Source organism: Diadema setosum, chromosome 7 (genome assembly GCF_964275005.1).
Source record: "Diadema setosum chromosome 7, eeDiaSeto1, whole genome shotgun sequence".
NCBI lineage: Eukaryota > Metazoa > Echinodermata > Echinoidea > Diadematoida > Diadematidae > Diadema > Diadema setosum.
Window position 1 is genome coordinate 17,241,575 of NC_092691.1, and position 21,106 is coordinate 17,262,680.

A 21,106-nucleotide genomic window follows, 5' to 3' on the forward strand; every position below is an offset into this window, starting at 1 on the left:
ACGCGGATGTTGCAAATTTGGTCTCACAGGTTGTGCGAGACTTGACCAAACAAAGTCAAGAAGCCTCGCGACAGATTTATAGCGCGAAACTTTGGGGGGGGGGGGTGGCGGATCCCCCCCCCCCGTTCTTATGTATGTATGTAATATGTGCTTACATGTAGGGCCTACATAGTAGGGTACCTAAGGGGGGGGGGTCACCATGCACCCCAAGGACTCCTCAAAACTTACTTGACTTTGTTTTGTTCAAGTCTCACGCAACTTTTGAGACCAAATTTGCAACTTCCCCGCATACTTTTGCGAAGTCACGCCCATTTTTGTAACGGAATGTCGTCCCAAAACGGGTACAATTTTGTGCTTTTGTGTGCATTTCCTATGGAAAACAGGTGCTCTGTCATGAAAGTCATGAAAACCTGATTATTTTTACAATTAATCACTTTCATTGATTAGTTTTGTGCTAATTATGGTAGAAAAGTGATCAGTGACAATTTCCAATAGAAAAACAAAGAAAAAACAAAAGTTGAAAAAGTTGAAAAACAGAGAAATACATAAGAAATTATGAAAAACAATAGAATACATTAAATTTCACCTAGAACAGCCACTTTTCGTTCCTGTTAACATCTTGATTATGTTTTGGTATGTCATGAGGATCCTGAAAATGTAAGTTTCGAGGAGTCCTGGGGGGGGGGTGCACGGTGATCCCCCCCCCCCCTTAGGTACCCGACTAGAGAGGTTTGTCTGCTTTCACTAAAGGTTTATACAATGTACAAAGTAAAGTCACCTGTATCACTGATTAGCAAGACATGACAAAATATTTCCTCACCGAGGTATGCAGGTGGACAGTTGATACAGGTCATAGTCGGTTACATAATCACTATTACATAATAGATTAATTGCGTCGATATTTCTACGAACGAATTTTATGTATAATACATTAACAATGACGATGGAATTACTGATATTCAGATAACAACATTGTTTTTACAGCCTTCCTAAAAGAATACATGGACTTTAAACTTCGAATTTCAGAAGGAAGAGAATTCCAAACATCGGGTCCAGTGTGTCTGACAGATTTCAGAGCCATCACTGTTTTGGGATTATACAAGTGAAACTTATCAGATTGTCTTGTTGGATAAGAATGTATTTCCTTGTTTAATTTAAATAGTGAGTAAAAAGAAGATGGCAACTGACCATTATGTAAGCGAAACATAAAAAGTGAGTTTTGCAAAAAATTAATGTCATTTACCTTAAGTGTTCTTAATTCTGTGAATAAAGGATCTGAATGGTCTCGATAACCTGAGTTGGTGCATATACGTATAGCTTTCTTTTGCAAAAGTAATATACTATCAATGTGGCTTTTTGAAGTCGCCCATACAATGTTGCAATAAGAAATGTGCGATAATATCAACGAATTATAACGTAAATAAAACATTCTGAGGGACATAATACTTTAACTTCTGAAGTATACCAACATTACGAGATACTTTATCAGAGATATATTGTACATGAGCGTTCCATTTCATATTTTCATTTATATATATTCCGAGGAATTTAATACTCTCTTTTTGTTCCAATAATACTCCATCCACCATGATATTTAAATGTTGCCTTTCATTGTTGTGCTTCTTGTTAGAGAAATACATAAGATTTGTCTTTTTCAGATCAAGTGATAATCTATTACTCTTAAACCACATAGATAATTTCGGTAATTCAGTATTGAGAGTTCTTAAGAATTGATGAAATGAAAGAAGAAATGATTACTTTATAATAAATACTAAATATATATACTATATAAATACTAAATATTAACATTGCATCATTTTATACATGGTTAATGTTGATTACAACTGAACGTGACAGTGCTGACAGTGACAATATAGTTGTTTGTGCACATCATTTTCCTCACCTGGAAAATCTGGATAAATCCATGTTTTCAGCCGACGAAGAAATCTCTGTTGTGGTTTCCTATAAATTATACAGACGAAATACTAACAATATACATTATGCGAAATGTGAGTCCGTAATGCATAGACGTTTTAGAAAATACAATTTGTTATAGGCAGCAATTCAGGAGTGGAATTTTACAAGTGAAACCAAAGTATTACCTATCTATTGTGTTTTTAGTGTATCCGATGCACAGCATGCAACAAGTTAAAGCATGCCCCCTGATTGCGTTTGAACTATACTTTGTCTTGGAAGTTGTTGAATCAAAGCTTCAATCAGTGTTACTGGAAGAAAATGTTGAAAAGCACACTAATTCCACCCGGCAGTTTTGAGGTATGTCGTTACTAGGCGCGGAAATAAAATAAGTATTTTCCTCTGGACATCAAATAACACTTGGTCGTTCAGTTGAAGATCTCTTAAATCCAATCGTTCTTTAACGCACGTGAGAGTAAAGAAATGAGATGAAATGGGGGGAGGATTCCATGTATATTGTGAAATAACTTATTCAGATATGTTTTCAACATGGATAAACAGACAATACACCAGTAATATGACCGAGCAAAAGATATCTATACCAATTAATATTGCGACATACACACCTCTGCAAAATACAATTTGGAGGCGTCAGGAGGTGCTTGACTCGTCGATAGTAGTGAGTCCTCCTGAAACCGTGATCATCCTGAAGGAGAATAAAGTTCTGACAGAGGGCAGAATATAATTATTGACGTTTACAATGTTCCAATGCAGCGGTTTTCTATAGCTTGATATGGAGCTATGTTTGACAAGATGACCTTTCAATATCACTACTGCAACATGTAAATGGTCACTTTTGATCCTTTAATATAAAAAAAGCGTCCAGTAGTTAATATGATTTTATATGCACAACGATACAGATTTAATGAGAGGCAGTATGAACATATACGAAACGCTTGATAAAGGTATGTCGTAGCTCATTCGATTAGATTGGTTTATGATCTATTAATTACATTAATTTCCTATTAAAGTCACGAGGTCTATCACTCGAATACATTCTATCAATTTCAGAAGAAAGTGAGGAGCTCTTTGTCCATTTCCTTGACGAGCAAAGATATCGATTCTTTTTTAAACAAGCGGGACAGTGAATTGGTATAGCATACTATATAAATTGCTGCATGTACTCTATTTCAAAGTTTTATCAAGTAGACAGTTAACCTGAATAATGCTTGTTTGTTTTGTCTCTACTAACCATTTTTGCTTTTCCAGCGCAGCTTGCGCGACATCGGGCGACGCTCCGGTGAGCGAAGAATATGGCAAGTATCAAACAGGAAACCAACTCTGGCACGTACTTCATAGCCCTCAACGGACCAGGCAGTGACTAATAAAGGACGTGGGATAAAAACAGGAATCAACCCCCCCAAAAAAGACACAATCGACATTTCAAGACAATTATTTGTGAGAGGTTTATAACTTATTCCTACGATCCTTATTCTTTGCGTGATGACGAAATATATTCAATCAGAGACAATTACGTTTGGCAGTCTTAAGATTTTTTTTTCCCACTCACAATATGAAAGCTCATAACTGTGCTATCTCTTGCTCACTACATGCCTCATAGACGAAGTCATGTGCGTTATCATTATCATCATCATCATCTTCATCATCGTCATCATAATCAGCATCATTAGTGTTATCATTATCACAATTGTGATTTTATGCAGGGAATGGCCGAAATACAAGCCTTTTGAAAGACAAGCAATATGTCGACATCATTTAGTAGGAGAAGGCTTCACTGTACACCACGTATTCTTTCTTGGCTAAGTGTGTGGCCATGAAAAGGGCCTACCCCGGGGCCTACTCATTCTCTACGTTCAGCTGACGTTTCGGTGAGCATGTTTTTACCGTTTTCAATAGAATGTTCTACCGCCATTGAAGCCTTCATAGATTTTATATGTCGACATCGCCATTGCTATTTGTGCGATAACTATTTCCTTAGTTGGAATGTGAGATAGAATACCAGAACTATAATTCCACGTATTCGTACATCTTTTGACTGATCACTTACACTGTCAGTACAGGCCAAGTAGTGATGAATGTGCATCACGCTCCTAAAAAGGCACAACGGGGGAAAATATTTGGGCGTATTAAATTTAGTCTCGATGACATGACTGGTATGAGCTGGTGTTATATTTCGCAATATGCATGTACACACGATATATAATTTCCTGTTCGTAACATTCTAGATAATAATTGTCCTGACTGTTGGAGATGATCACTAGCGAAAGAAAATTATTGACCCGTTAAGGTTAACCCAAATCAACTATGTCTAAAGTCATCGTTATCATGTTATCGTATTAAAAGATAAACATAGAGAAAATGTAAATATGCTTTAACTGATATCGTTTTGCAATTTTCTTGTTGATGTCGGCAAGAATAACAATATTCATATTATATATTTTGTCTTCTTAATTAAAAGAATTCCACCTTGGGATGATCGAGTAGTATCAAATCAATTTTACGGTCTTAGGGTCGAGTAATACTCGATTAGACGTAACAAAATAGTAAAGAATGTAATGTATAATCATGCATAAGATATGTGTCATAATGTAGAAAGATGTCACTGTCTAAGCTGTTAAATTTTGTAAACGGAATAAAATTCCGTAAGTCTGAGGCCGACGAACATTCCTTCCCTCCAGCTCTGCACATCGCCTTGTTGTTGTTTTTTTATCATGTATAGGCTTATACATATTACTTTTGATTTGGAATACGCGAATGAAATTTTACGCTAGAAATTGAACATGACTTGTATGACTTTTTCTGCTACGCAACCTTTGTTATCTTGAGCATGATTTACTTTGATTTAAGGACTCACGGTCATCTTTTTAACATCTAGATTCGATTTCAAAGCCAATACTTGTCTTATCATCCTTGAAGTAAACTATAGGTTGCAATAAAATCACATGTATTGCGCTTGTGGGCGTAAATGCTGAGCAAAATACCTTAAAAAATGTCTCTAATAGTAAAAAGGCAGATAAATTAATGAAGTTGCAGAAATGATGAAAATAGCAGGGCTACTATACAGATTGCACAATGACAAATTGCTCTCGGTTACAGTTCGTTCTTCTAAAATGAAATTAGGTTTGTTTTTGTTTTTCCATTTTAGGATTAACGAACTTTAAGAATAGCTAATATCACCCCTTGTAATCAATAACAATGACACATACCAGTCGCATGTGTAGAGGAAACCGCAGACGTCAGTAAAGACATTGTTGTACGTGATGCACAATAGTAGAGGGTAGAACAGGAGCCCCAGCATGATCACCGTTATGTACTTCACGAGAGCCGAAAGAATAACTCGAGGCAGTAAAAAGGTAATATAAGGATCGAAACACGATTAAGAGTCTTGAACATCGTATCTGATCATCATAGTATGATATCTACTAACAACCTCGTTATCAACGACGTCCTCACCAGTCATCTGGCTCAGCAGAACTATTTGATACGTAAGGGTGATTGATATCCGTCTATATATCATCAATATGTACTGACATAATTATACATTAAGAAAGAGGTCTACACGTTGAGAGCTGGGGAAAAGGGATTTTGGAACACTGAAATAAACAGAACTGCAGTAGAATACATGTTCTTGTACTCTGTTACGTTATTTAAAGTTTCATCTTTGTTAGTATAGACCTATAATTATTACTGTCTTTATAATACTAATTTGCTTTATTGCCTAAATACCCTAATAACCATTACTAACATATGAAAACAGCAGAAAGTTCAAAAGTAGTGAGTAATTATCTAATTCACGATCAATTAGGTCTGTGCCAGACTGTACTCACATTGCATTGGAGGTGATAGTCCGGCAAAGATTTCCTTCCCTCCTGCCCCGAATATAACCATATTAATGACCACATTACTCATGATGAGGAAGACTAGTAAGTAGGCCAGCCGGTTCGAATACCCATCCAAGAGGTTGACAGGGCTTGAAGAAAAACAAACAAAAAGAATGCATTAAAGCAAAAGCAAAACAAAACAAAACAAAAACAGAAAGAACGCACACATTTAACGAGTAAAAGGATTACGAAAACTAGCGATGTCTTCAACACTAGACTGTAGACAACTTCGTACACACACAACACACACACACACACACACTCACGCGCACATACACACACACACACACACACACACTTATGAAAAATGTTACCATGATTATTGGCATTACTTTAATTGTTTTCGTTAGCATTCCACTTATTATTTTTTATCTCATCTCGGCTCCGCTGTCTATTTACGAACTAATATACACCCAACGTGTTTTTGTCGTTGATTGTAACATACTGCAACATCATCTGAATTTTGAGCGTAATGTAGTACAAGTTCACCACAATAAGATATAACCTCACGGTTAAAAACTTGGATGGCTGCAATCTTTAAGCACTGGCATGACAACGTAATTGGTCTCCATCAACGTGATTAGAGTAGATTCCACCTGTCAGGCAACTTTATGATGATACCCAATTTTATGATGAAGGGCTTGGCAACTATTTTAATCCACTTTCGGAGTTTGTTGCACGTTTCTGCATTTCTGATGACACCGTACGGAACAAACGCTTTAATGTATATGAAGTGCTCTTTTCTTTTTCAGAGTCCTTAGCTGATTATTTCATAGGTGAAAAGAAAGAGGTGCCGCGTACTGACATTTTTGGTAGTCCCTAATAAACCCTAATGCAATGTGTGAGAATTGAATTGTATATGCTGATTTAGATACTGTAAATAAGAATTTTCAGATATTTCTTTTTGTTATTTTTTCAAATGAAGACAGTTACTTTTAACAAGTATTGATAAACCATAAGGGTATCTTAAATGTACTTTTGCTGTATTTCGCTCTGATATACTTACTAGGCTAAACGTGGCCGACGCTGCCACTTGCATGGACCGGTCTGGAAGCGACAGAAAGTGGCTAGAATCACAAGCACCATCTGCAGGAAACGCGTGAACGAGGGCTCTGGTTATTTCGGAGTACCTCTCGCTCGTCACTGCTTAATGGTACGCTGGAAAAGACTTTTAGAGGGGGTTATCAACTTCCTCTCAGAACAGTTTTGGTTTTTATATTCCCTTATTATTTGATCGATAGGATATACACAAATATTGCCGTGGGAATAGAAGGGCTCACCAGTGTAAAGCATTTATATTGCCTGACTCATGATCGTGCATTTGAATGATTATGTCACTCAGTTCCCTCCGTTCGGTCAAAGCAGGGTAGCAAAAACCAAACCAGTGTCAAAAATCACTTTGACATTTCCCCTGTCCTTTCCTGGAAACTAAATAATGATATTTAATGGTGGAGATTGTTGCATGTAGTGTCCCTGACCGGATATCAAAGGTGTACATTATAATTTCCGGAGAACTTTTATGGACGTAACCAGACCTCTGTTAATAAAAATGATGTGTTACACGAAAAGTGACCAACAGAATTTTTTAGGTACACTACAGTATAACTTTATCAAAAGGATTCAGAGCTGACTATGTTTGAAGGTCTAGTTCAAGTAATTCCTGACTCATGTCCCATATTCCAAGTCCAGAATTTCTTAATACGCCTGTTGAATCATGTCTCGTCACTCTAGCTTGGATGTCATATTATTGATAATCTCACTATTTTCAAGGCAGTAATCGGTTCAATAATGATTACAATGCAAAATATATGCGATTGACGGAGTAGATCATGAAAAAGTGATGAAAAACTAAGTGCAATTACATTAATACTCTCGTTACATCGATTGAAGTATCAGTGGTTTGCCTTTGTGTTTTGTGATAAGCATGATTTCTTTTCATATAGATAGTCATAATGATATACATAGATATCTATACTGCGTGCTGTATTACACAAGTGATTCGTCAGTTCGTAGGAGGGGAATTCTTCGTAACGATTTTAAAACATTCTTTGCTTACATATTACAACGTGGCTTAATTTGTATTAGTATGATGTTAAGTGTAATTCTTAGATATTGGCACACTTTTATTCGGTGTGATTATAAACATTCATCAGTCGTCATGCTTGTTTCTCATTTTACTGCAAGCGTGCAAGTTACTGCCGCGTTCAATCTAAATGTCTGCGTGGTATAAGTACGACCAAACCAACTTTACGAGATAAGAAATTCAAAGTCACATTGAACTAAGTACAGGAGGCATCTCACATGGCAGAGTGTCAAATGTGCCTCTGACAACATTCTTGAACCCGACTTAAACATGCTCAGCAACATAGATGCAGTTAAATGTTTGTCAAAAGTTTAATTATTTGTATCCTTTGGATCAGCTGTTGATGCCCTCAGAATGTGTTTCTAGTAATTCACCACTCAGTGAGTACGTGGCTTGATTAAAGCTCCAAAATTGTTGAGTTTGCGGCAAAATGAATCACTCTACATGGTATTGTGAGAACAGCATTGTGTGTTTAGAGAGATCAATTCGGCCTAAATTTCCGGTTTATCAACCTATCATTCCTATACAAATCGCCCACAAAGATAACGGTGCATGAGCATGCAGTGAAAGAGAGAATATGCATAAGACACGACATTTACTTGTCAGTATCACATTTCATATACATATTTTCACGTGTTTCTCCCGCTACGGGACATCATGCTCTGTATATTACTTTACAAAAGGCCTATATTCTGTTATTGTCTATAAACCCACCGCTGGAAAGAGGTTTAGAAGAATCCACCACATCTGCACACGACCCTCGCACGAGTCTTCCTCCACAGAGTCCCTCTCCCATAACGGTCCAGTTTCTGTCTTTGTCGACATCGAATATTCATCCAACATCTTTCAAAATGATGCACAAACCTTTCCCGTGATGAACAAAACTTCTCCAAAGCTCACAGTGTTCCTTCTTTTCAGATAGGAGTGGTGATGGACTCAAAATACTACATTTTACTTGATGCTCAAATTGCTGACACCTACACAAGTCCTTGCAACAGAATGTATACTAGCAGACAGTGTAAAGATACTGCGTTAGGCAAGCGACTCTGTCAAAGAGAAAGCGCTGTTGACACACATTGTCGTTTACTGTGGACATGAGGAACATGTTCCGAATTTAGAGCGAGAACTTTGGCTTGTGAAGTATGATACCGAAATGTGTCTTAAGAAAGAACGATAAACATGGTGACCTGCTCAAGACGTTTGACGAGCAATGTTTAATGGGCACTTCACTTCAGGTTGGAAGAAGATGCCAGAACTGAATATCCACAACCTGCTTGAAGTTACCAAGCTTTTTCCCTCAACTGCGATGCTGCTTGCAGTTATTTTAAGTTCGTAGCAAACAGTTTGAGTGCTTATGAAACTGTCTGCCCAGCATCAGCATTTTAATCCACATCACACACACCACGCATGGAACGTGGACGCTGGATGCATGTAAACGTGTGCCAAGAGAATTTTGTTGGAACGTCATTTTTTTTTCTCCATGCCAAATCTGACATGATGTGGAAATGCATTGTGCAGTCACAAATATTGAGATTTAATACATAGACGTACTTATTCAATTAAATTTTACCTAACTGCTAGCAGATCTGTCATAATAATTATGAACCCGGTGATCTTTCCGTGAGATCATAAGTGCCGATATCTTATATCTGTTAGATTGGTTAGATTTTAAATAAATCAAGTGTAATTGATGCATCCCTACCGTGGAAAGGTTATACGAAAAAATAAGAGCAAAGGAGAAAGAAGTCGGGAATGAGTTGAATGGTGAGACCCATAATTAAAATAACTCACAGGAGAATCGATATCAAATATTTTGAATAATCTTGAACAAGTGTAAGAGCAAGTTTGCACTGTTTGAACGTGGAATACTGCAAAAAAATTACAAGGTGGCAAATCCTTTGTTAAATCGGGGAGGTGAGACTTCTCTCACCTCCCTGGTTAAATGACCCCTTCCATTGACATACCTATCATACCTGCCAACTTTTTATGACCAAAATTGTAATTAATTTTTTGAGTGACATTTGGTGGGAACAGAGCGACCGAGCGGGGGGGGGGGGGGGGGGGAGGGGGTACAGTAGTTTGGTGGTGTCCTATCTCCTGCGGTAGGAACTTTTTGTATTTTTGACGAGTAGGAACCCCATTTTCCTTTACTTTAAAAAACATTTTCCACACTTATTTGATCCAAAACAGAGGCCATAGAGGCAAACATTTCCCAAATTAGTATAAGAGGCAAGAAAGTTCATATTGATATTTTGATGTGGCAAAATCCTAAGCACCATCTCCTGTGCAATATCTACCTACTATGTCTTAAGGATTAGAACCAGCACTTGCTGTCGGGCGGAAGCTCGGTGGTCTAGTGGAGATGACGCCTGTCCGGAGATCAGGAGGTCGTAGGTTCGTATCCTACTCGAGTAATATGTACCCCCATGATTTGTTTTATCATGGCTACTACAAGCGCTACTAAAACACTGATCAATTCACGACGTAGGGCAATTTGTCATTCAGCTGCGACGCAGGAGGAGATGACGCATTAAAGAAAATATAAAATACATTGTCATACTTGAACTATAGAGGGCGAACTACGTTACGGCACTGTGCACAGTGCTGTGCTGCGCGGACCTAAAGATCCCTCACCTGTAGGCCCGGTCCCACTGGCCGACGGACACAAAGCGTATGCAGAAAGGACACAGCGGACGAGCAAAATTTCGGGGATGGCTTCATCCGCTTTCATCCGCTCCAGAAATTGACAAAATTGGCGAAAATTGGCGGTAACAGAACGGAAATAGAACGGACGTGGGTAGTATGTAGCGGGGATGTTAAACGGATGTTCATCGGAAGCCTAGCGGATGAAAGCGGATGGAAGGGGATGACAGCTCCGAAGGGGTTACCGGAGATAATTGCGAAACGGACGCATAGCAGAAAAAGCGGATGCAGAGTGGATGCAGAGCGGATGCAGAGCGGATGCAGAGGGGATGCTTTCGAAATGCTTTATATACGAGATGCATACGCTTACATCCTTTCTATTAACGTGCTATTAACGATGTAAAGACGTTCCACTTACCATATCTTTCCTCCCTCTTTCCGTTTTTAGCTGCAGCGGATGTGAGTTGCGAGGATGCCCAGAGGATGTAGAGAGGATGCAGCGGACGTTTAAGGGATGCCGCACGGACATACAACGTTTGTTGCTCGTATGTCGCGGATTTACATCGTACACAGCGGAAAGTTCATCCGTTCTAAAAGTTTTAAGCAGCTTAAAACTTTTTGCGCGGATGAAATCACAGTGGACGGATGCTCGATGGATAGAGCGCATGAAACACGTATGCGATGGGTACACAGCGGATTCGTAGCGTTTTCCAACGGATGACAAGATTTTTTGTACGCTTTACATCCTCTTTGCATCCGTAAGTGCAGTGGGACCGGGCCTTTAAATATCACGTAGAGACTTGTGGTCACAATTAAAAGTTAAGGAAAAAAAGAATAAATCTGTGTAATAAACGAAGGAATCAAGGCCTTTCCTTTTCGGTCGCAAAATGAATCAACATGTCTCACTTCGGCCTTTATACCTTCCAACAGCTTTTCCTACCTAAACTCTATTGAACAATACTCGCACACAAACACACACACACGCACACACACACACTCACACACAACCACACATAATACATCCAATTTTCCAACAGTTTTTCCTGCCTAGATTCTATTAAATAACCATTGTAATACTCACACACACACACACACACACACACACACACAATCAAGGCCTTTCCTTTTCATCAAAGTGAATCAGCATGTTACTTCGGCCTTGATAGTTCAACACTTTTTTGTTTTTGTTGTGTTTTTTTTTTCTCGTCTGGTCAAACTCTCCATGGTCATCCTTAAAGCTATATATCTTCAGGAATTAGAAAAAATAATCCCTCTACATAAGAAAATGAGAATTTCTGATCTCAGTTATTGGGTGCTCCTTGTAGAGAAATAATCCCTTGTCATTACGAGCAAAATAATACATAGATATCGTAGGATTTATGTCCTGTGAATGTTCTTTCTAATTCTTTCACTATCATGTGATTTTTTTTAACTGTTTTTTAATCAAATATATCTTCAATTACTCCACCAAAAGTGTACACCGAATCGCTAAATTTCAAATCCAAAAATGTGAAAATTCGTAAAAGAACAAAGGGTTCGTTAATCCGAACATTTCGTGGCGTTATTCAGAAGGATCGTTATTTCTATGGCTCGTTAGTGCAAAGGTTCATTCATCCGGAAATGAAGCAAGGTTGATTATTCCGATGGTTCGTTAACCAAAAAATGACACATTTTTTTTTTTAATCCCTATATAAGGTTCGCTAATCCGAAAATGAGCCCCCATGTCTGAAGGTTCGTTAATCTGAAAATAAAAAGAAGGTGCGTTAATCTGAAAATAAACAGAAGGTGCGTAGTAGTGAACCTTCGGACTCACAAACCTTCATTTCGTTTTTGGATAAGCTAACTTATAGAATAACGAACCTTCATTAATTTTTCGGATAAACGGACCTTCCAAATAACTAACTGTATCCATTACGAGTATCCCATTTCACTTCCGAAACGAAACGAAACAAAAATTAATGAAGTGTATTTTTCTTATCACTTCTAGGTGAAAATTCCAACGCAAACCATGTAATTTGCACAGACGAATGACTGTGAAATCATCACTTATTAATTCTCTTTGAATCATTTACAACTAATATTATGACTACAATGACTTTACTTTATAATACTGCATCGAAATGTCAAAGAAGGAGATGACACACTCACCTGACATTATTGTGATCACTATTTTGCAAACGTGACAATAAAATGGCAAAATATGTAAATTAGTGGTTGTCATGCATGAGGCATAGTATTCGTTGGTAAGTTGTTTTCACAGTCTAAGAAAAACCAGACACTCTGAGAAGTAATAAATGGCACAAATACAACATGTATGGAAGAGGTCATGCGAGTCACAGTCATTTTGCGAGTCATTTATGATTACAACACTAACTTCCTCCAGAGTGGCGCTTATACCAAACTCATACGTTTGTCGTTGCATGTAGTGAGCTGAAAACAAGACTCTATGTTACTAAAATATTTAAAGTGCAAATCAATATACAATTGGCTGTTTTCTGAAAGTATCAACTCACAATGCAGACTTAAGCAAACAGGTGGATGTAATAGAACTCTAGCTGTGGGAAAACAGAAACCAAGAATGAAAGTTGTCATGCTGCCAAAGATTTGTTTGCCTAAAATGTTCCTCTTGAGATCCTCACTTACGTTACATCTTACGCATGAGCTAGAATTTGAATTAGGTATGCTTTGAATGTACATCTTGACTGACCTTTAGCCTTCGAATCTAAGTTTCTACGCGTGTACTGAATATCTATAGCTTCATACAGCAATCCTGTCTCTTACACTATATAATTTGTCATCAGATAGCATGAATTCTTATTTGCATTTTGAGCATGAACAAGCTCATGTGTGTGTGTGTGTGTGTTTGTAAAGACAAAGTTGAACATTCTTCAGATATTGCTGAACCATCTTGATTAGATGTAGATACTTATAAACAGCTTGAAATATAATCCCTCCATTTTTGCAGCTAATGCTCTTGAATATTTTGTTCAAGATGATCTGAATATTACGAACGATACCATACATTGGTGAGCTTGCAGTATACCGATCATCGATTCATACAGAAAACATAATAGCACAGTACACACTGTCCGTGGCACAGAAAGGGTACATCGGACTTTCAAATCCTGACTTCAAAACTATAACAACTTGCAGCTTTCTTCACAGATTTCTATCTTGTAGTCAATAAAGATTCTTTTATAATTGGGACTTTAAGATTGCGTGACTATTGAAACATGTAGTAATATCCTCACCAAAAAAAAAAAAAAAAAAATCCTTCCCACTTGTAAATCAGTCTCTATTGACCTTAATTATGCTCTCGTGACGATGCTAAATAGTAATCAACCACTCTCAATCAAGACTATGTATCCCACATTGTTTTGTGCTAAGACTTGCTTCCGGCTATTTTATATGCCACAGCATGCACGCTACATAGCTTAATTACCATTATAAAGAATGAATCTGGATACAGGCTCAGGTAAATTTCGTGCTGCCATCATGATGAGAACACGTAGTTGATTTGCAACGTGACTATTGTCATATACAGCCAGCACAATTGGTTCGAGTACAGTACATGGAATACATAGCAAATTATGTTTAAAGGGTAAACGACCCTCCTCGCTATCGTCCTGTATGAAAATTCATTATTTGCCGACAGGAGAAAAAAACAACAACAGCAAACAAAATTCTGCGCTACAAGTGTGTAGTGCGGGATTATAGGGCGTCATTTCACACTGTGTTCTAGTTGGCTGTAATAGATAGAGCAAAATTTAGAACAGAATGGTGTGTATTTCATCAAATTCAGCATAATGATATAGGAAAACGCACGCAATAAGTTTTCTAGTTTTACACATATCCATGAAGCATCGATACTAGAAGTAACTACTGATTATGTAAATTAGGTAAGGTTATGATCGTCATGGCCTCGCAAATCTCCCATTAACCTATAAAGAATCTTAACTAAATTGCTTTTTCAGGATGTGAAACAATCTTTATTCTGTTTTTGGTTTTGTTTTTTGGTTGTGTTTTTTTTTTGTACTGAGCAATGGTGAATTTTTAAGAGAAAAGTCTTTTAGTTACTAAATCATCGACGGAAAATATATTTATTGTATTCTAGTGCAGCAACCAGTTGAAGAGTTATGAGTTGATGTCATCATCACTTCAGCAGATTGTGGTTGTGACCAATGTCATTAGGAGTTATAGGTGAAAAGATGTCAAACATTAAAACGTCGATTTCGCTGGAACTTGTACCACTTTTACTTTATCCGTTAAGATCTAACTGAAATGTTGTCGAATTGCACTTTAATCTCGCTAACTGCGCGAACCTATAACCGCAATTTCGTAAGCTGGTTTTTATTCCAATCCTCGCACGCCCTCTCTCGGTCGATCATCTTCCCTTACAAGGTTGCACCAACAGTTCTCAGGCTTTCGTTGTCTGGAGGGCTGCAGTTGGCGTGGACTCGTTGAGCGTCGTGGCTTAGATTTGTTCTTCCTCAAGCACGGACATCAGCCCCAAGAGAATTAGGTCGTCCTCTGTTATGATTCGTGGATTTCAGCTTAACCGGCACCAACATTTGCTTCCGCTAATAGTTCCTTTCTGATATCCTCATATTGTTTGGTAACTTCTTCAAGGGGATGAATTCTCTTATGGTCGGAATTTGGTGGTACTGACACAAAATCTACCCTCAGTCTCCCAAGCGGAACACTTAATTACGGTCAGACTATTTACGGTGATTTCACTTTTCCAGAGCCTCTTCATCAAGGTGAGTAGGGTTTTTAGCTGTTGTTGGTGTGCTTGGAATGTCGTTTCTTTCCAGATTGCCTGTTTCCAGTTTCGCTTGCTTCGGCCAAAATTAATAAATCCTTTTAAAACTTCCAAATAAAATTTACATGTCATAGAAATCCATTTGGGAATATTTCTAAACCTACTCTAATCTTCGCAAATCTTACCATTTATCATGAAATATTATATATTGACGGACAGACAATGGCCACCGGTTCATTTCTTGTAATCGATAGTACCAAAGAAGTAAAATTTAAAACTTAATATGATAGACGGATATAATGTATTCATTGAGAAACATGCATTGCAGAATCGTGAATCTCATACAATTAATCAAATATAAAAGTGGACTTAGAGCTCGCTATCATGAAACATCTTCCATAACTACTTTGACTGAATAGATAAATCGCTGCGATATGAAAACCGATATGCTGCTGTAATTTTTGGATAATTTCCAAGTTGCAATAAAAAAAAATAAATCAGAGGCTCGTGTCGTGTTTGTGAAACGAAATGTAGCGTGGGCGTGATTATAATGTTGGATGCAATCTTATTACTAAAAGCAAACAATTGCAAACTAACTGATGAATGTGTGTACAGGATATATCCTGGTTTTCGCCATGTCGTCCTTTAATAGGTCATTAGCTAAATAAATAGTCATTACTGTTAATCCGAGTTCTACCTGTTATCTTCTCTGGAATTTTGAGAACCAATTCTTCTCTACTGCGTTGGTCTCTTGCTTAAGTTGTACGCAAACGGAAGGATTTTGCTGTAGGCAAGGGAAGAGAGTTGTTTCCTTTCACTATCTGTGTTTCCATTCTTTTGGGCTTATCATTGCAAATGTATTTGTGAATGCCATTGTTTAACGGACCACTAAACGTAATGACATTGAGAACTGCAATCTTGCAAATCAACAAGACCTGAAATAATATGTTTGAAAAGGGAGAAAGAGAGAGAAGGAGAGTAGTTTGGCTGATATCAAACAGAATGATGTAAATTGATCTTTATCGATTTTCAGCTTTGAGAATTTCATGTGTTACAGTACTACCCCTTTTAGTGTGGCATAAAAGTTTTTATCCTAATGAAACAATGAGAATAATATCAAGACCATAATTTAATGGGGAAAAAAAAAAACTCATGAAAACGGAGAAATAAAAGGAAGAACTTTGAATGCCGACTAACAGCAGTATTCAAATTATCCTTCTGAATAGCCATATTTTCGGAGATTCCAGTAGAGATCAAAAGACCTGCATGGCAAAATTGCCGGTCTCTAGTAAATCAAATTCCACCAATATTGTGCTCTTTGTGCACACGGCTCAAAACTTAACTGTGTAAATTGTAATAACACACTGCTTACACACAGTCATAGTGGCACGTTTGCGTTTATGATTCAGACTACCTTGTATTATCTGGGATAATATCTGAAAATCTATATTAATTCAGAGGAGTCATTCTCATGGACATGGTGGGCAGGTGTTGTAAAAGACCGCACCATACCCGTATACCTTCCTAATAGTTCTCAATAATCTTATGTATATTGTATAGACAATGTATTATGCGTACACGCACGATCACATGAAGATGCACATAATCCACAAGCCCGAATGCATCCATGTTAGTGATACCAATGATTTATGATCATTTATTTTGCTCTTCAACCCCCAAGGACCTGTTGGCAAGAATTTGCCGCTCATTCTCGAATGTTCTGCATCATGCATGTAGCCAACAGTGTGATATTCATCGAAAAACATTTAACTGCTGTTCGAGCAACCCGCATGTTTACATGGATTTGTTTGTTTGGTATTCGGGACCGTACACTGGTGTAATTTGATCTTGATGTCAATACAGAGAAAGAGAAAGAGATAGGAAGAAATCGAAAAACACGCTGTATTATATGCAGGTATTATATTTAAAGGTTCTAACTGTAAATGAAAACAGTGTGATTTGGGGAATTGTTGTTTTTGAGGACTTCGGAAAGGTCACTGAAATAATTTCCCCTCTCTAGTCATTGGATGACTGTCTCAGGTCAAGCAAGGGCCTCAAAAATAGGACGAGAGTTATCGGAATAAACAACGCCTGAAATCAATCGCGTGTTAGTCGACTTTGCCATTAAATCCATAGGGTGGAAACGCTGGTATAGAGCTAGAATACCGATGTTTCGTCTATAAATCCATGACCAGCTCACACAATGATTGGCTTTGAAGAGCTATGAAAAATATACATACAGGCCACTTAATCTGGAAAGAAACACTGACCTGTATCAACCTTACATGTTTTTTTCGCACTTTAAGCAAAGTTATACTTTATTTCGGTCACTTCTGTTTTTTTTTTTTAAAACTACAATGTGTAATTACTATAAGGTCCTCCTCAATTGTTTTACATTCTCTTTGATACATAATGTTCTGTTTACCTTATTCTCTGTTGTCAAAAGAAGTGTAACTTATATGTTTTGTCGAAAAATGAAATAAACTTTGAATTGAATTGAATTGAATTGAATTGAATTGAATTGAACTGAATTGAATTGAACAATTCTCGAGTTTCATGGATGACGTCAAGTTATTTGATACTACAGTACATTGTAAAGCATGTGGGCTTGCCATACGTATCACTGAAATGTTTTCGGCTTCAGCAGTGATTACAAGAGAAACGTTTTTCTTCATATATTATATTGATACACGATGGAAATGAGGCTTTTTCTCTCTTGGCACTATAAAAAAAAAAAAAAAAAAACTGTGGAGAACAGCGAACTTCACCCTTGTTGGCTATGATGATGTCTTGATTATTTCGTGATTTCACTCAAGGATGACTTCGTCATAATGGAAATGCCATACAGGAAAGAGAAGAAATTCTGCTAGTTTTGACAGAGGCACAATGATGAATGATGAAATACAACTACTGTATTAGCATACGGATTTGAGGCGTGATTTTCATAATTAAACGACCTTGAATGGGAGGTGATGGGAAATGAATGATGCGTCAAGTAATTATGCATAGACAGGAAGAGGGAATTCCAAGGAAAAGAATGAAATACAATACCCCATTTCAAGGAAACTCATTCAGGATAGTTGCTTCATTTTGTCAGGGTAGGGCAGAATTAAGGGAGGATTAAAATCAAAACTAAAATGACTGACATTCTAAACAAGATTGAACAAATATATCTATCCTCCTGATTACCCTATACCATGTACAACATAATGATATCGTTTTGTCGTTTCTGCTTGTGCTACCTACCGCAGGTATAATCTTCAACCTCGTGGACGGGAACCTCGGAATCAACCTCGATCAAATCGTCGGAGTGAACCCTTACTCTTCATCGACATTATGGCACTGAGTGCTTTATTCATACTCTTCGCCACAACAATTGTATGTATACAGGCCAGAACAATTCGCCTGCATGGTTTAGTTACGCAAACAGTCACTTTGCCTTGTAGTTTACAAGACACGAGCGGTTCGAGAGTGTACTGGTCGAGATCGCAAGTCTACCTTAACGTCGAGCGCGAAATCCACAACGCGGTTGAACCAGAGTTTGCAGCTAGGTTGGCGGTGACGGGAAGCGACGGCGCTTTCAATCTCGAGATTTCGGAACTGCAACTGAAAGATGCTGGCCCATATAGCTGCCAGATCTACAAGTCTACGGCCAACGGAACGAGATATTTCAGGACGATCGATTACGAATTGGTAATCTATGCCCCACCATCTGACCACTACCCTAAATGTAACATCACACGAAATTTAGGCAGGACTGTCGGCGATTCCATCAGCATTTCATGTTTTTCTCGTGGTGGCATTCCCCAGGCGGAGTTGTCATGGCATGCCGGTGAACGGGTGCTAAATGGCACAAGAGATCCAGTTCAAAACTTGTTAACTATCAATAAGACATTGGAACAAAACGATAACGGCGTAGTGTATACTTGCAAAAGTGACAGCCCCGCGTTTGCGAGACCTCGAACGTGTTCAGTTACACTCCTCAGCATTCTACCGAGTGTAAGCCTTACATTCGACAAGAATACAGTTTCAGAATATGATGACGTGATCTTCACTTGTTCAGGTAAAGGAATACCTTCCGTATCTTATCAGTGGTTCCTAAACAATGAAACACTGGAGGAAAGCAACAGGTTTGTTCTAAGTGCTGGCGGACAGAAACTTCACGTACTGAGAGTACTGCCTGAAGACAACCAAACCATGGTAACATGCCATGTCTCTACGCCTACTGGACTGACGTCATCTCGTCGGAAGATGTTGTTCGTCTCAAGGCATGATGTGTCTTCCGATTGCAACACAAACGGTCAGTCCTCCCAAAATGCTCCCAAAGTGTCAGTCCTACCCATTTTTATAGCCTTCGTCGGTGGCGTCGGCTTGACACTTCTCGTTGTTTCTATCATTGTGGTTACTTGCAAGCATTGCAAGAGGCATGTCAGGAGGGAGAAGCAGACCAGTAAAGCCAACTTCCTGTGGTCATCCAAGCGAGAAGCAGTCCCAGGTGAGAGGACGTCAGGATGCAGCACTCATCCGAAAGAACCAGTATTCATGAATCATAGTGATGCCGAGAAGATTCAGCAAAGCTCTCGGCAGCTGACCCAAGCTCAGAAAAATCAGTATTTTGAGATGCACAGTGGAACCGTTCAAACGTTCTCTGCTTCTGTAAACGAAGCACCTGGACAACCCATTCCGTTCCAGAGAGATGGCATCGGCTATGCAAATATTGCCCGAGATTCCAGCACCAGTGTTACTGACGACTGGCATGGCGATGCATTTAATGCCTACAGACGAAATACTCAATGCACTGAGGACCTGTACATGGAGCCAAAGGTACCGAGCGTCCCTAAACTGAACTTGATTGGTCGTAACGATTCGGTACCACATCCCAATAATCAACAGAATTTGTGCAGTTCCTTGGCTAGCGGTTATCAACGAGGAGTTGAAGAAAATTCTGAATACACAGAGATCGATGCTTTGAATTCGCCAACCATTGGCAACACATATGAGATGTCCATTATATCTACTTTTAATCAAAGACATGCTGAAGAATGAACGGATTAATCTGCAGATTAAATTCGAAAAACATGGGTGAAAATCGACCAAGCGTGACTTTTTGAAACCCCAGTGTCCTCACACAACTAATGAAAATGTCTAGTGTGATTAAAAACGTACAATGAAATACTGTGACTACGTCACATGATTATGATGCTATTTTTATTTTTTTTTTTTGTGAACTTAATTCTTACACTTCAGAAAATGCACCAAGTAGACATGTATTGTTCAGTTCCTTAGACTTAGACTTGCTTTCAAATTGTATAAAAAAAAAAACAACAGCATGTGGATGTTTGGCCTACACAGTCATATGTTAACGCTGCCGTACGTATATTTTGCCGTTTCTCAATGTTAATTGCAACATAATGTTCTTTGAAGGAGGACGTTTGCACGATGGTGTCGATAACGGATACTGGGGAGATCAGGACTTCTACATGGCGAACCGCAAACCCATAGTATCCGTGTACATCATGTTCATACACTTTGTCCACCGGATTGACGATTTCAACAACGGATTAGCAAAATATTACCCGTTTCTCATACGGTAGGCATATCCGGCAAAGTGTGACAGGGGCTTTATCAACTTTTTTTTTCTCACTTTAAGTAGAATTATATCGATACTTGTTGTCCCCGCCGAACGAGTTCGAGCAGGGGACTATGAAACGGGCTCCGTACGTGTGTGTGTCTGTGTGTCCGTCCGTCCGTCTGTCTGTCCGTCCGTCCGTCTGTCCGTCTGTGCGTCCGTGTGTGATCAAA

At 38.4% G+C, this 21,106-nt stretch overlaps 1 protein-coding gene across 1 annotated transcript in view; it reads right to left on the reverse strand.

Annotated features, from left to right (window-relative positions):
• Positions 1-8,742, reverse strand: part of LOC140231086 (stimulated by retinoic acid gene 6 protein-like) — a 28,034-nt gene extending 19,292 nt beyond the window's left edge. The window contains exons 1-8 of the mRNA XM_072311237.1: positions 8,614-8,742; positions 6,823-6,902; positions 5,763-5,905; positions 5,142-5,271; positions 3,983-4,025; positions 3,167-3,295; positions 2,541-2,638; positions 1,904-1,962 (exon numbers count right to left, since the gene is read on the reverse strand). Coding sequence (XP_072167338.1) covers positions 1,904-1,962; positions 2,541-2,638; positions 3,167-3,295; positions 3,983-4,025; positions 5,142-5,271; positions 5,763-5,905; positions 6,823-6,902; positions 8,614-8,742 — 811 coding nt within the window. The remainder of the gene's footprint in view (positions 1-1,903; positions 1,963-2,540; positions 2,639-3,166; positions 3,296-3,982; positions 4,026-5,141; positions 5,272-5,762; positions 5,906-6,822; positions 6,903-8,613) is intronic.
• Between the last annotated feature and the right edge of the window lie 12,364 nt (positions 8,743-21,106).